General features: G+C 30.3%; 7 protein-coding genes across 7 annotated transcripts; 2 read left to right on the top strand and 5 right to left on the bottom strand.

Annotated features, from left to right (window-relative positions):
- Nucleotides 1-56: 56 nt before the first annotated feature.
- Nucleotides 57-1073, bottom strand: fahd2 (fumarylacetoacetate hydrolase family protein; the record flags this gene model as incomplete). Its single annotated transcript, XM_020581763.1, has 3 exons — nucleotides 57-175; nucleotides 416-791; nucleotides 879-1073. The coding sequence occupies 3 exons, from the start codon at nucleotides 1071-1073 to the stop codon at nucleotides 57-59; spliced, it is 690 nt and encodes a 229-aa protein (XP_020427633.1).
- Nucleotides 1074-2212: 1139 nt separating this feature from the next.
- PPL_11004 (uncharacterized protein) lies at nucleotides 2213-4680 on the bottom strand (the record flags this gene model as incomplete). Its single annotated transcript, XM_020581764.1, has 5 exons — nucleotides 2213-2413; nucleotides 2850-2965; nucleotides 3245-3388; nucleotides 3940-4002; nucleotides 4128-4680. 5 exons carry the CDS (start codon nucleotides 4678-4680, stop codon nucleotides 2213-2215), a joined length of 1077 nt encoding a protein of 358 aa, XP_020427634.1.
- A 407-nt stretch (nucleotides 4681-5087) lies between these two features.
- commd6 (COMM domain-containing protein 6) lies at nucleotides 5088-5663 on the top strand (the record flags this gene model as incomplete). The annotated part of the gene is made up of 4 exons (XM_020581765.1): nucleotides 5088-5174; nucleotides 5233-5256; nucleotides 5346-5519; nucleotides 5613-5663. The coding sequence occupies 4 exons, from the start codon at nucleotides 5088-5090 to the stop codon at nucleotides 5661-5663; spliced, it is 336 nt and encodes a 111-aa protein (XP_020427635.1).
- A 355-nt stretch (nucleotides 5664-6018) lies between these two features.
- On the bottom strand, nucleotides 6019-6900 carry PPL_11006 (amidohydrolase family protein; the record flags this gene model as incomplete). The annotated part of the gene is made up of 1 exon (XM_020581766.1): nucleotides 6019-6900. The coding sequence occupies one exon, from the start codon at nucleotides 6898-6900 to the stop codon at nucleotides 6019-6021; it is 882 nt and encodes a 293-aa protein (XP_020427636.1).
- Nucleotides 6901-7344: 444 nt separating this feature from the next.
- On the bottom strand, nucleotides 7345-9923 carry PPL_11007 (peptidase C19 family protein; the record flags this gene model as incomplete). The annotated part of the gene is made up of 5 exons (XM_020581767.1): nucleotides 7345-7748; nucleotides 7828-8167; nucleotides 8279-8410; nucleotides 8559-8956; nucleotides 9266-9923. The coding sequence occupies 5 exons, from the start codon at nucleotides 9921-9923 to the stop codon at nucleotides 7345-7347; spliced, it is 1932 nt and encodes a 643-aa protein (XP_020427637.1).
- Nucleotides 9924-11752: 1829 nt separating this feature from the next.
- PPL_11008 (uncharacterized protein) lies at nucleotides 11753-11956 on the top strand (the record flags this gene model as incomplete). The annotated part of the gene is made up of 1 exon (XM_020581768.1): nucleotides 11753-11956. One exon carries the CDS (start codon nucleotides 11753-11755, stop codon nucleotides 11954-11956), a length of 204 nt encoding a protein of 67 aa, XP_020427638.1.
- A 579-nt stretch (nucleotides 11957-12535) lies between these two features.
- serA (phosphoglycerate dehydrogenase) lies at nucleotides 12536-14396 on the bottom strand (the record flags this gene model as incomplete). Its single annotated transcript, XM_020581769.1, has 4 exons — nucleotides 12536-13434; nucleotides 13762-13804; nucleotides 13893-14084; nucleotides 14169-14396. The coding sequence occupies 4 exons, from the start codon at nucleotides 14394-14396 to the stop codon at nucleotides 12536-12538; spliced, it is 1362 nt and encodes a 453-aa protein (XP_020427639.1).
- Between the last annotated feature and the right edge of the window lie 724 nt (nucleotides 14397-15120).

The raw sequence follows: 15120 nt of genomic DNA on the forward strand, positions 1-15120 counted from the left end.
AATATAAATAAAGCGCTAGAATTACATGTTAATTAATTAGAATTTGTTTTTTTTTATTATTCAGATTTAACGAAATTTGTAAGAGTTCCTAAATTTTCGATTTCACAATCGACAATGTTACCGTCGTTCAAGAATACGGGTGGTTTTCTTGTGAATCCGACTCCCGATGGAGTGCCTGTGAAGATGATGTCACCGGGTTTCAGTGTGAACACCTGGCTGAGATAGGAAACCACTTGTTGCACGTTGAAAATGAATTCTCGTGTATTGCAATTCTGCATTACCTTACCGTTGAGTTTGCACTTGATGTCGAGATTGTTTGGATCGAGTCGCATCGAGCTGTCGTTGCAGAGGTTTGCCAGCTGTGGGTTGACCACTATCGAAGGGCCAATCGGTGCGAACGTATCGAATGACTTACCGAGTGACCACTGTCCCGATGGTTTGCGCATCTGCCAGTCACGAGCGGACACATCGTTTCCGACGGTGTAACCGATGACATAGTCGAGTGCATTGGCCTCAGAAACGAATCTGCATTCCCTTCCAATGACAACGACCAACTCCACCTCGTAGTCAACCTCATCCGTTGACTTTGGCTTAATGATATTCTCGTCGGGACCAACAATCGAACTGGCAAACTTGGTAAAGACAACCGGTTCCTTTGGGAATGGCATGTTGGTTTCGATAGCATGCTCTTTATAATTCAAACCGATTCCAATTACTTTTTCGGGATTACTGATTGGTGCTTTTAATTTAATATTTGAAATATTAATTCTATTTCTTCCAGATGAAATAATCTTTGATTGTTTTGTTAACGAATAAAAAAAAGATAATAATTAATAAAATCTTTTGGATTGATTGATTATTTAGATTTAAATTCTTACATCAAGTGCATATGACATTGTTTTTTGTCCACCCTCAATGAATGATTTCATATCATTTGGTATGACTTTATTATCACAACAAAAGTCGACGACTTCACGGTCATTGTCAACCAATGCACCAATACTCTTAATTCCACTGGTTAGTGATTCAAATGTGACCAGTTTTAATAAACTGTGATTAACATTGGCTATCATTTTTTGTTTGTTTTTTTAAAAAATGATAAAAGTAATTACTTATAATTAAAAGATGATATTTTATTGTATATATTTTTAAAATTAAACTGTTTTATTATTTTAGATTTATAAATATCTAACATTAAGATTATTTATTTACCAACTAATTTTATATATTAAATTTGATTATTATTATTTATTTTTTTTTTCTAAATAAGTAAAACAAGGAAATAGAAAAATAGGATAAAAAATGATTTATTAATTACAAAAATATTTAATGATATTTGTTATTTTTGGTTATTGTAATAATAATAGTTGGTCTATGTATGATTACAGATTCAATGAACAGAGTAAGTAATAGTAGCTGTAGTACTAATGGTGGTGGTAATTATTATGTTGTAATGTGTTATGCTATAGTAAATAATCTCGATGTGTTTTTGTTGTTGTTTTTTTTAATGAGTGGGAAGGTGAAGAAGAAGAAATAGTAACACAGCAGAAAAACAAAGAAAGAATGAAAAATAATAATAATAGTGAGATTTAGATGTAAATGTTAATGCAAATAAGATAATAGTAGTTCCCTCTCTTTTTTTAATAAAAATAAACAAGATAAAAGATTTGTTATTGGCAAGGCAATGCTATTACAATAAAAAGTCAAACGAACATACAAACAATAAGTTTGCTTAGCGAAAGTGTGGTGTTATTTGTTTAAATAATAATATTTTCAATAATGATGATATGATATATAGAGGTATATTACTATTAAGATAATTCTAAACAAATTGTTGTTATTTTATATAAGTATAATATAGTGGTGAAAAAGTCAAATATATGTTAATTAATGATAATACATTCAGATATCAAATGCTTTTAATTTAAAAATGAATTCATTACCACCCACATTTTCATTTAAAAAAAAAAAAAAAAAAATTAAATAAAAAATAGGGAACTTTAAAAAAAAATCTTAAATTCTAATTCTAATCAATCTTAGACCAATTAAAATTAATTTAATTAATTGAAAAGGAAAGAAATTAACCTGGTAGCACCATGATCATTTTTTTTATAAACTTTATTGATTAATTTTTGGATATTATTGGTATTCCAAACAAACTAAACTAGTTTAACAAATTCAATTGAAACATCGATTATGATATCATTTAACCTCATTGATAGGAGGCATTCAACCATTTTAAGAGATCCTGTCTGTTACTGTCATTCTTTTTGTCCGCTTTTGACTTTTTAATTTTCATTTTAATCTTTCTACCGGAGATGACACTTCTGGGTGCACCATCGCTCTCACTATCGCTGCTGTTATTGTCGCTACCACTACCGTCATTATCACTATCACTACTATCTTTCATATACTATAATAATAATAATAATATTTACAATTCATAGTTCATAAGTTATTTAGACATAGATTATTATTATACAAATTGATTAATAATCAATTATTATTGAATAAGTAATAATAATAAAAATAAATATTAAATCCCCATTATTAATAACAATTAACAATTGTTATAATAATGATTATTTTGTTACCAAGATATATAATAATTTGTACATTTGTATCATTTGTTTTGTTTGTTTGTTTTTTTTTTTGTAGATGGAAAAATAAAGAATATTAGTAAATTATTTTTAGTAGAGAAGTGTGTGATGTTTTTGTTTGTAATTATAATTTTTAGATTGTTATTGATTTATTTGGGTTGTGTGCTATTATTATTATTGATTTAAAAGATAGATAGATAGATAGATAGATAGAACAATGTTGTTTTGTATGAATTTGGTAATATTTACTTTTGATAATTGAATGGGTCCATCTGTCTTTGATTTTTCATTTGATTTCTTTCTGTTTGATCTCTTTTTCTTTGTATCTTTATCCTTTTCTTTTCTATGTTTCTTTCTCTCTTTATCTGTTGTAGTAATTAGATGATGATGTCATTGATGAAAATGGGTTGGTTAGTCGCTAACAACTATGCTTTCAACACCAATCGATGATGACGCTATCATGCAATCGATTGAAACTATTCATAAACTGTTTACTACAATTAAAAGTGAATACCATACAATACAATACAGATAGATACTATACAAATTTCAATTGTAACTACATTATGATTCTTGTTTGTATTACATTTTTAAACTGTTCAATACAAATCAAATTGTAGTTATATTGATATACTACTACTAACAACCAACCAATTCAACAATGAATTGAATTGTATTGGAATGGAATTGTGAAAGTTTATTTATATTTTGTATTGAATTGGTAAAGAGTTTGATTTGATTTGATGTGAAAAGATAAGTCTTAACCTTTCTTTCTCTTTCTTTAGAAGCTATTTAAAGATGAATCGACAATATTGTTATGATATATCGAATGTTGAATATATATAATATATTTTATATTAAATGGTTTAGGAATATTATTATTATTGTTAATGTTTATTTTATGATTAATCTCAATCGATGTGTTCAATAATAATAATAATAAATAATAATATAAACAGCAAACTTATATTCATGTCAATGATAACTCCAAACAGATTCAATAACAAAACCAATAGAGTCAGCACAACTAAACTCATTGGCTGAAATAATAATAATAATGTTGAAAAGATATTAAAGAAAATAAAGGATTTGGTTTTGTCTTTATAAATCATAGTAGATACAAAATAGATATATAAATATATAAAAATGCATTAGCATTAGTCACTACCTTAATTTGTTTATTTGTATATATATGATATTCAAATAAATATAAGTATAGTATATCATTGTAATAATAATATAGTTAATTTATAGGACATATACAGAATAGTAATAATAATAATAATAATACAACAATAATAGTAACAATAACAGTAATAATAATATTAATAATAGTAACAATAATTTAAATCTTTATATCTTCTACCACCTCTTTCCTCTTCCTCTTCTTCTTCCTCTTTTCCTATCAATCAATCAATCAATCTCTTTCTCTACTCTCTCCCTCTCTCCCCCCTCCTCTATTATCATTCAACAACAACAGTTTATATAAAGTATATAAAATTTTGTAATTTCTTTTTTGTTTTTTACCTTTATACCTATTTCTGCTTGTACTTCTACTTCTACTTCTACTTTCACTACTACTACTACTTTGACTTCTACTTCTATCTCTTTTCCTTTCCCTATCTCTATCTCTATCTTTTCCATTTCCTCTATCTTTTCCTCTTTCTTTATCTCCTCTATCTCTTTCGCTATCTTTTCCAACTACTCTATCTCTGCTATTACTTCTACTCCTATCTATTTTTCTATCTTTATTATCTCTTGATTCATCTTTTTCCCTATCCCTATCTCTATCTCTATCATTACCTCTTTCTTTTACTCTACCTCTGCTATTACTCCTATCTCTTTTCCTATCTCTTCTGTCACGACTTCTACTTCTACTCCTACTTCTACTTTTACTACTCTTTCTTCTTCTATCCCTATCCCTATCCCTATCTCTATCTCTTTCGCTATCTCTTTCTTTTCTATCTCTGCTTCTACTTCGACTTCTATCTCTCCTTGCTCTATCTCTATCCTTTTCCCTTTCCCTTTCCTTCTCTCTATCTCTATCTCTATCTCTTTCCTTATATCTATCCTTTTCCATGATTCAAAAAAACAATCGAAATAAATACAAAGCTAGTAGTAGATAGTACAATAGTTGATTGTTTTGTTTTTTTATAGTGATCTGACAAAATACTAATTTTTAAATGATCAAGGAAGTATTTTGATTTGTTAATAATTTTTTACTAACCAAATTTCTATTCTATTCTCCTTTTTTTTTTTTATTTAATAACTTTGTTATCTGCTAAATTGAAAACTATGGATCTGTGTTTAGACAGGACAGTAGAGGATTATTGGAATCTATCGAAATAATAAGATTATATAAAGACACATACATACACAACCACACGAGGAAGTGTCAAATAATAATAATATAAATAATTTTTAAATAATATCACAATCATATCATATCATATTAATAAGCAATAACTTGAAGTAAATTAGAAAAAAATGGGTGTTTCATTTTATAATCAAAATCCATTCGCAACACCAGCAAAAGTCAGCAAGAATCACAGAAAACTCAAAAGAACTTCCTCTGCAAAAAAAATCAAAATATTCTTTTGGGAGAGCAAGCTTTTCTTTAATTTATTTGTAGATATCGTACATCATTATGGATAAAGTATGTGTTTACTTTCTAAATATCAATATCATATATGATTAATAAATAATAATAACTTACTGACTTTTGTTGTTAAATATATATATCAGCAGATATTTAATATTGGTAGACTTATAGATTTTCAATGGAAGTTAGGTGTTTCAGTATCATCTAATAAATGCGAAGAGTTAAATACACCATTCATCTCTGTATTCCTAAAGGTTCTTGACACAAACAATCAAACTATTTCACAATCATTCGAATTAACATTACCTGAATTTCAAGTATGATAATAATAACTTTTTGCATTCTATCATGCATGTCAACGACACCACATCAATACTAACATTAACATTCAACGCATTACTTTGTTATAGGATTTTGCACAACAATTTAAAGATATGTCAGCTTTGATGGAATCATTATAAATTGTAATAATAGATAGAAATATAATAATAATAATAATCAATAAATAACAAAATGGTGTATATAACATAAAAAACATAAACAATATTTTAGTTAAGTTAAGTTAACCTGACATTAAAAACATACATAACATAAACAAAAATGTTGCGACATAGATAGACAATTACACACAATCAAAAAACTATTGAGTTAGTTATCTATATGAGAAATCATTAAAAAAAAAAAAGATATATAAGATATTTATTTTAAAAAATATAGGAATGACTTAAGGAATGAAGATATAAATAAGAATATGCCGGAATTAATTAATTAATAAATTACAAATGTTTGATAGATTGAGATTCGATTTGTAATTATCTATAGATTATAGATACGTGCAGCGTTTGCAAAGTAAATATCGTTCTGTTGACCTTTACTGAGTGTAGAGAAGCAATCACGACAGAATTTAAACCATGCTTCGTAGTTGCTGTGAACTGGCCAGTCCGATGCCCATATCAATCGATTCGGTGTGAAACATCGAACGAGATGCATTATGTATGGCGCCACCTTGGAGTTGTACTCTGTGATATCGCCTACCTTCTCCGCCTCGACAACCACCTCATTGTAGAATCCCGAGAGTTTCACCATCACATTCTGATAGTTCTTGGCGATGTTCTCGATATCCGATTTCCACTGGTCGAAAGCAGCTTTGTCGCCGTTGATCAGCGGTTTGGCGGCGTGGTCAATAACCACCTTGATCTTGGGATAGCGAATCAGGAATTTACGCAGATGTTTCAAGTGGTTCGGACGCACCAACGCCTCGAAAACAATGTTCTTTGTACACATCATGTTGATGGTTGGTCCGAGCTCTTTGAGTAGCAGCCACTCCTCGTTGTCCAAGTCCTGAAGCATCGGACGGATTGCAACTAACATCGGTTTCTTATTGACAATGTTCTTTTCGTATTTCTCTTTGAGTTTGGCGGGTGCGTCCGGTGCCAACATATCGATCCAACCGACCACTCCTCTCACATAGCCCTGTGACTCGTTGGCCAATGAAAGCAAATAGTCTGTCTCTTCCTCAGTGGGAGCCGCCTGCACAAGCACACATCCACCGACGCCATATTTTCCAGCAACCTCTTGATAGTCTTGGAGATTAAAGTCACGATACAACTCCTTATTGTCTTCTTTTAGCCAACCATAGTCACCTCTTTCAATCTTCCACAAATGAACATGTGAATCAAGAATAATATTTGATTGCATTTTGTTTATTTTTCTACTTTCCAAACCAATTTATACAAATAATTATAATTTTATATTTATATATCAAACAAGATAAATAGATAACAAAAGATAATAATAACAAAGCAAAATTATATTTATATTGTTATTGCAATTGTATTGCTAACATTGTTAATTTCACCATCCATCATTATAATAAAATAAGTTTAATATCTTTTTAAAATTCTAAAGATTTAATATCATTTATATGAACACACATCCAATCAATAAATTAATTGCACCACCTGATCAGGGTGTTATGGTTTTTGTTTGATTGATTTTTTTGAACTGTGTGTGGGTGATGTTATTCATCAGTATGACCTAAATGTGTGGTTATTATAAATGAAATTTAGATTGCTTTTGTTTGCTTTGGTTTTCACACGCAACACAAATAAAATAAATTAATCTAATATAAATTATTTTTTTTTATTTTCTGTTGAATTTTCCTTTTCCAGCAGGTTGTTGTTGTTTTCTTTTAAAATTATTTGGTTTGTTATTATTACCTCGGTTGTTGTTTGTTGTTCTAATGTTATTATTTTTAGTATTAGTAGTAGTACGACCAAACTTTCTACCGTTTGATTGTTGTGTTTGAGTCTGATCACCGTATTTAAGTTGATCTTCCTTCTTCTTTTGTAAAATGCTCGACAAACTATTGAATTGATTCTCAGCAAAGTTGATATTCTTCTTCTTCTTTAGCTTTCTGGTTCTTCCTTTATCAAACTCTTCATCCCATTCATCCTTCTTGTGAACCAATTCCTTCAATGATTCATCCTTCATCAATTCCTTTTGTGCTTTCAAAGTTTCATCATCTACATTATCCCATTTAGCAACTAATTAAATGAAAACAAAAAGATATTAATATATATTATTAATCTGTATAAACTAACTAATTAATATATATATCCTTACTCTTGAAATCAAATTGACTATCTTTATCTCTGGATGCTTGTTTTAATTGTTGTCCAGTTTTGGATGCAATATTGTTTTGTTCTTCAATGATTTTCTGTTTTGTTTCGTCAATAGATTTATCATCCCATTGTCTAACCATTAATGAAGATGATGATGTGGTGGTGGTGGTTGTTTGATTCGATTCATTATCAATCTTTTTCTTCTTTTCTGTGATAGTTGATTGACTCTGAGTAGTTTGTTGTTGCTGTTGTTGTTCATCGCTATCTAATATCTTTCTCTTCTTGCTGTTGGATGTCAATGCCAATGATTCGATTTGGACATTTGGCGATGCAACAACCGGCTGGACAACAGGTGAACTCTCGGCTGACGACGCCGGAGTGTTGTTTGGTGTCACTCGCTTCGAGTAGAATAATATATATGCACGCTGTGACAACACAGTCGACTGGCTTACCTGACTGACAGACTCGTCGTTCAATCCATGCCAAACGCCACTCGATGACTTTGTATAGCAATAATAATGTCCGGAATTAGTAGATGATCCAGCATGTACCAACACACCATATAGATCATATACAACATCATTCTGAATAGATAGATATTAAAAATTATACCAATTATATTTTAAAAATTAGATTATTTTTTTCTTTCACTTTTCCACAACATTTTTCTTTCTTTCGTTTTGTTCCAAGATTGGAATCATGGAGTCAAATGTTATAAAATAAACAACTTACAGTGGAAGTAGTCATGTAGGGTGTCAAATTCAATACGGGATCGAATTGTACGGGTTTGCTAATCTTTCCACCGTGGAAACCGAGGAAGCTGAATCGCTTCAGTTGCACGGTGAGGACGGGTGGCGCGACGTGGATGGTCATGCGCTTCGACGCTTTGACAAGCTTCTTGCACTTGCAACATTTGTATTTGTTGGAACCGTCGAGTTGCTCCGCCTTGACGAATCGCTGGAGCGCTTTGCTTAGCGAGTCCGCTTGGTTAATGTCGACACTGAGATCCATGAACGGATCGAATGTGTTTGACTCGTACGAGCAAACCGAGCACTTCACCTGACTCTGTAGGTAGCCACCGAAAATACTTCCGATCACCGTGGTCATTGATTCGCGTGGATTCAACGAGCCTTTCGGGTGTTTTGCCAAACAGACCTTCTGGAGTGCCTCCACAACGAATCGGATGAATTCGTGCGAGTCCTCCTGGCGGCCAAGTCGGAAGCCGGGCGCAAACTTTCGCAGATTTCCGGCGATCTCCTTGGGTGTGATCGATTTGCCGTTGGATTGCAGTGCGAGATTGATGTGACGCTCCAACGAGCAGAACATGCAGAATCCGTCGGCTCTGCAGTTCTTCGAGTGTTCCTGTGTCTGCATGAAGTTGGCGAGTGGCGGACAATACGTAAGACACTGGAGCACGGCATTCATGAAACAGGTATTACCGATGTTGTTCAGACCGGAGCCAACCTTACGAATGGTCTTCCACAGCATCATAGCATCGATACGATCCGCTGGAAACAGTATCTTCTTTGGTGGATGTAATATATTATCATCTAAAATCTCTTCTTTCTGTTGTTGTTGTTGTTGTTTCTTTATAAGAGTTGTAGATGTTGTAGTTGTTGTTGTAGTAACCAACTTGTTGATAGGTTTATACTTTCTTTTGAGTAAAGTATTTGGATCCTCTAGAGGTTTAGCTGATTCTCTGAATTTGATGACACGATGCAACAATACTTTTCCACTGGATTCCATATCGGATTCGAACCGTTTCAGATTCTCGCTCTTCTTTGGTGGAGTGTCTTGGTCGTGATCGATCACGGTATCCTTATGATCGACGTTGTTATCTTCACCGTCTTTATCGTTTGTCGTTGTTTGTTTACTACTACTACTACTACTATTACCATTGGCTAACTGCTGTTTAATTGATTGAATCTTTTGTTTGACAGGTAGAGTTGGTTTCGACAGTCTCTTGAACTTATTGGTTCCATTGTTGAGATTGACAGACATCGTATTGGCAGCACCTCTCTTTAAGACCTTCTGAACCGTTCCAACGAGACCATTGGCAATGGTACTCACTGTTGAATCTACCAAAGAGATAGGCATCTTTATTATTGTTATTATACTGTACGAAAAAAATCTGTTATAATCTAATCTATTCTATGCTTATCTCCTTCCTATCTCTGTCTATCTAATTAATTCACCCTTATTTAATTTTTTTTCAAAAAAAAAAATAAAATATTATTATTATTTACTTTTTGAAAATATAAATATATATCTTATCTAAAAATATATTAGAACTGTAATGTTATAATTGTATTTCTTATAGGTAATAATCAAAAAAACTGGTGATAAAAAAATAAACCGCTCAAAAAAAAAAGAAAAACATTGAAAAAAACGAGAACAATTACTCACTCAAAAATATAAACGAAAGGTTTGATTTGTTTTTGATAGCGGAAAATGAAGACAATTCTTAAGACTTTAAACATCCATCACCACCTAACTATTGATCTGCACTTCAAAATTAAGGATGAAATAAATAAATTTAGAGAAGATCGAAAATAGATTATTAAGATTAGCAAGAAATACTAACTTTGTATACAATAATAGCAATTATTATTTAGAATATCAACAAAATAATGATGAACTGGGAATCTTAAAATCAAACATTAATTTAAAAAAAAAACACAAAATAACAGAAATAGATAATAAAAATATTCAATTAAAATCAAGAAATTGTACTTAGGTTTGTATTAGTATCAATAATTTGGAATAATGCTCATGGATTAACAATTTTAAATTAGATCTATGGATTAGATTTCTTTATAATACAATCTATTTTGTTTCTAGAGACTCGATCGATATAAATATTTTTATTTTTAAGCTTTATCTATCCACCTCTTTGAATAAAAACTTATAGCTTTAGAAAACAAGAAATAATAGTAAATGTATACGCCCTTCACAAGGCTATTCGAATCCCTATGAAATGAAACTATAAATGGTAAATTTTATATTGGCTTGAAAGAAAAATTTCTACTAATAATTTTATTTTTATTTTCTCTTAATTAATTACTATTATTACTCCGCTCTACCTCATAAAGAATTAACTGAGAATTAAACAAAAATAGATCTATCACTCATATTTATACAATTTCTTGATTTTCATTGAATGATTCAAATATAAAAGTAAGAATCAAAAACTTTTTTTTTAATAACTATAATTCTTGATAATTTTAAAACTTTAGAATAACAAAATTTTACTTAAAGGATTTAATTCTTAATTTTTAATAAACACAGAACTTCAGTGATTAAAACTGTCAAATAATAACTAATTTTATTAATTTAAATTCAACCACAATAAATAAATAAATAAAATAATATTAAAATTAAATATATAATTTTCTAGTTATAATAATTTCAAATCTTTGGTTTCATAATTTTTGGCTAAAAAATAAATGTAAACCTGTGTGTTACACATATTTTTTTAAGTTACACAAAGAATCTTAATTGTCAAAAAAAATTTTAATAAAACTTAGTATTTAGATAGATCTTCAAGAACGAATCTATTTTACTAAAAATTTGTTATTAAAATTATTAAAAGTACTACTTTTGATACTATTAATAATTTTTTATCATTATTATTATTGAATATTGATATCTATTATTGTTTTAGGAAGTATTTTCATTGTTGTAGAAATTTATACAAACCCTGAATACCAAGAATCAAAAGATTGGGTTTGTTTTGATATTTAAAATAGATATCCAATTAAAATTGACTAAGCAATATCAAGTAATAATTATTCATATTTTATTTTTATTTTTGGAATATGTTATTATCTCCTACTTGATTTTAGTATAAATATTGCCTCGAAATTGAATTGTAAGGTATCAACTCAAATTTAAATCAATACTAGAAAACTAAACAAAACTTAAAAATGAACAAATTTATTATCTTTGCTTTCTTTGCCTTTGTCCTTGTCTCTGCTGTATCTGCTGCTTCATGTCAAGGAAATTGCCATTTGAACTACAACAACTGTTATGAGGCTTATGTTAAGAATCCATCCAATAATTTCTATGCCTGTTTGAATGCCTTACATAGATGTGTCTTCAACTGCCAAGTCAACAACCCAGGACAATAAACAGTCTAAACCAATTGTTCCTACTATTTTGATTATTAAATAAATAAATAATATTTTTTAATTACTAAATTCAATTCAGTCTTTTATATTTCATTTAATTGAATTTTTTATGAAGTAGTTTATGAATGAACTCTAATACTTGATTGTAACTCTGGATCTCATAAATCATATACTATTTAATGCATAGTTTACTTCATAAAAGATCTACATCTCTCTAATTTAAAAGTATTTATCCTCTTCATATATACAACAATTCTAACAGTGTGACAAGGTAGATCAATTCATAAATAATAAAAAGAATTATTGTTTAACCTGTTTGGTTTTTTTTTTTTTTTTTTGAAGTTTAAAGATAATTTAAAGTTAAAGATTATCTTTATAAATTACTTTATTAATAAAAATAAATATTATTAAATAAGGGATTGGTTTTGGTTGGTTGATTGTTGGATTTGAAATCCAATCACCGCGGTGAAAAAATGATTGTTTTTTGATAATACAATATAAATATTAAATAAAAACAAACAAAAGTATATAAACAAAAATAATTTAACAAATATTTGGTAGGCTTTTTAACATAATATCTTAATAAAGTACTCTGGTCTTGATGGAGTGTGGCAAGGCAGAGATCTTTCTCTTGATTTCTTTGGATGCTTCTTTATCGACATCGGCAATGATATAACCGATTTGCTTACGAGTGGAGAGAATCTGACTGGAAACGTTGAACTCTGAAAGGATAAGATTGATATCACGCAAAACACCCGGCTTGTTATGATGGATATTGAGAATACGGTGAGTTTCCTCAGAGACTGGGATAGAGATCTCTGGGAAGTTGACGGATCCTTCGGAACCACCGGTGTTGATGAAACAGGTGATCAACTCTGAGACTTCGCTTCCGATGGCTTCTTGTGCTTCCTCGGTGGATCCACCGATGTGTGGAGTGAGGATGGTGTTTGGACAACCTTGAAGAACGTTCTCCCAATCGTTGCAATTTGCTTCCGGTTCCGATGGGTAGACATCGACGGCGGCACCGGCCAAACGTCCTCCCTTGAGTGCGTCGGCAAGCGCGGCAATATCGACAACCTTTCCACGCGAAGCATTCAGCAGGTAGGCGTCGGAACGCATCATGGCGAGCTCGTCTTTTCCAATCATGTTACGGGTCTGCTCGGTATCTGGAACGTGGAGAGTGACATAGTTGGACATCTCCAAGAGTGACTTCATGTCTGGACATGCCTTGGAGTTACCGAGAGGCAACTTACGGGCGGTGTCGTAGTAGACTACATTCATACCCATAGCCTCTGCCAGAACGGAGAGTTGTGAACCGATGTGACCATATCCAATGATACCAAGAACTTTACCTCTGATCTCATGACAATTCTTTGATTCCTTTCGCCAAACCTTATTATGCATCTCTCTGCTTCTATCACCGATCTTTCTAGATAATACAATAATTTCTGCAATCATCAATTCAGCTGATTTTTTTTCTTTATATTAATATACATTGTTTTTTTTTTTTTTTTGATTTAAATTATTAAAGTTTAAAGATAAAGATATGATATGATTTGATAGGGAATAGATGGTAATTATAAAACATGTTCCATATTATTTTTTTTTATGTTTGTTGTTTTTGTTTTTTTTTTTTTTTAAAGAAAAGAAAATATTGATTAATAAAATAGAGAAAAGATGGATAGATAAAGGATAATATATATATAATTATAATACATTCTTTTTTTGTTTTATATTATTTGGAAAAGAAAAATAGTGAAATAGGTTGTTATCATTATTAATATTATATTTAGTTTACTACATACCAACACTTCTTGAATTACAGAATGGTGAATTAAAAACTGGAACCTGAAAAAAAAAAAAACAAAAATAATTGTAATCAGTTAGTTATGGATTGAAATTATAAAAGTAAACAATCAAATCAAAGTATACATACACCTCTTGATTCAGCAAATGGCAAATCAACTTGATCTGTACCAATACAAAAACATCCAATTGCCATCAGACGTTTGGCTTCGGCCAATACCTTTGCTGTTACTTTAGTCTTACTTCTCAGACCCAAAACATGTACATCTTTAATCTTTTCAATGAGTTGATCCTCTGATAATGCAGAACTTAATGATTCAACCTTGAAATTGAAATGAAAATAAATAAAAACCAAAAGGTTAATAAATAATAAATAAATATTTGTAACATTTAGATCTATACATACATTGAAACCTTGATCTTTAAAATTTTGAATTGCAACACTATGAATGTTCTCAAGGAGCAATACCTTGATCTTTTCCTTTGGGAATGAAAGAGTGGCAGCGTTATCTGGCGAGTTCATTGCAGAGGTTAACAGTGACATTTGTTTATTTGTTGGTGATGATGGAGATACAATATCGTTATTGATATCACGACGAATGATTGTAGGTGAAGTAAAGATTGGTTTTGACATGTTCTGAAATGATGCTGTTGCTTAAGTAGAGTAGAGTTGATAGTTGGTGCAGCACAGGCAGTGTTGTTGTATGATGATTTTCTGATACTTTTTCTTCGTCTGTAAGAATAAATTAAAATAAAATATTAAAAATATTAATAAAACAACATTCCAAGGAATTATTAATAGGCTTTTTAATTTTATGGTTTTTGTTGGTGTGTGTGTTAAGTGTGTGTTGATCATAGTTTGGTTTCTTTCGTTTTTTTTTTTTTTTTTTTTTTTGTTTTAAAGTTTAATGGGGTGTTATGGTAATTATAATGCCTAAAGTAACAAAAAACCAAAAAAACAAAAAACAAACAACAAGGTAATATTATGATGCTTGATTTCAGTTGATTATAACTGACTCATCAACTCAGCACCACGGTCTTGTCTTGGAATTATGAATCGAATCTGAAATCGTAGGAGGAATGTAGTTGTGTGTGTGTTTGTGTAGATTTTACTTTAAGTTAATATTGCGTTTCTATTACTATTGTAGGCAATTTGTGTTAGATTAAATGTTGAAGCGTGTGTGGTTGGTATAGAGCATAACGGAGAAAGAATTTAAATAAAATAAAAAATTAATTTTGAAAAAAATAAAAATAATGGGATGCGAAGTGGTTGGTGGTATTGTCAGATCATTCTGATTTTGGTCAAATCAAATATTGACTCACAACTTGCCCTATGATTTTTTTTTTTCAAAAAAAAA

The sequence above is a fragment of the Heterostelium album genome, assembly GCF_000004825.1.
Source record: "Heterostelium album PN500 unplaced genomic scaffold PPL_contig20, whole genome shotgun sequence".
Lineage (NCBI taxonomy): Eukaryota > Evosea > Eumycetozoa > Acytosteliales > Acytosteliaceae > Heterostelium > Heterostelium album.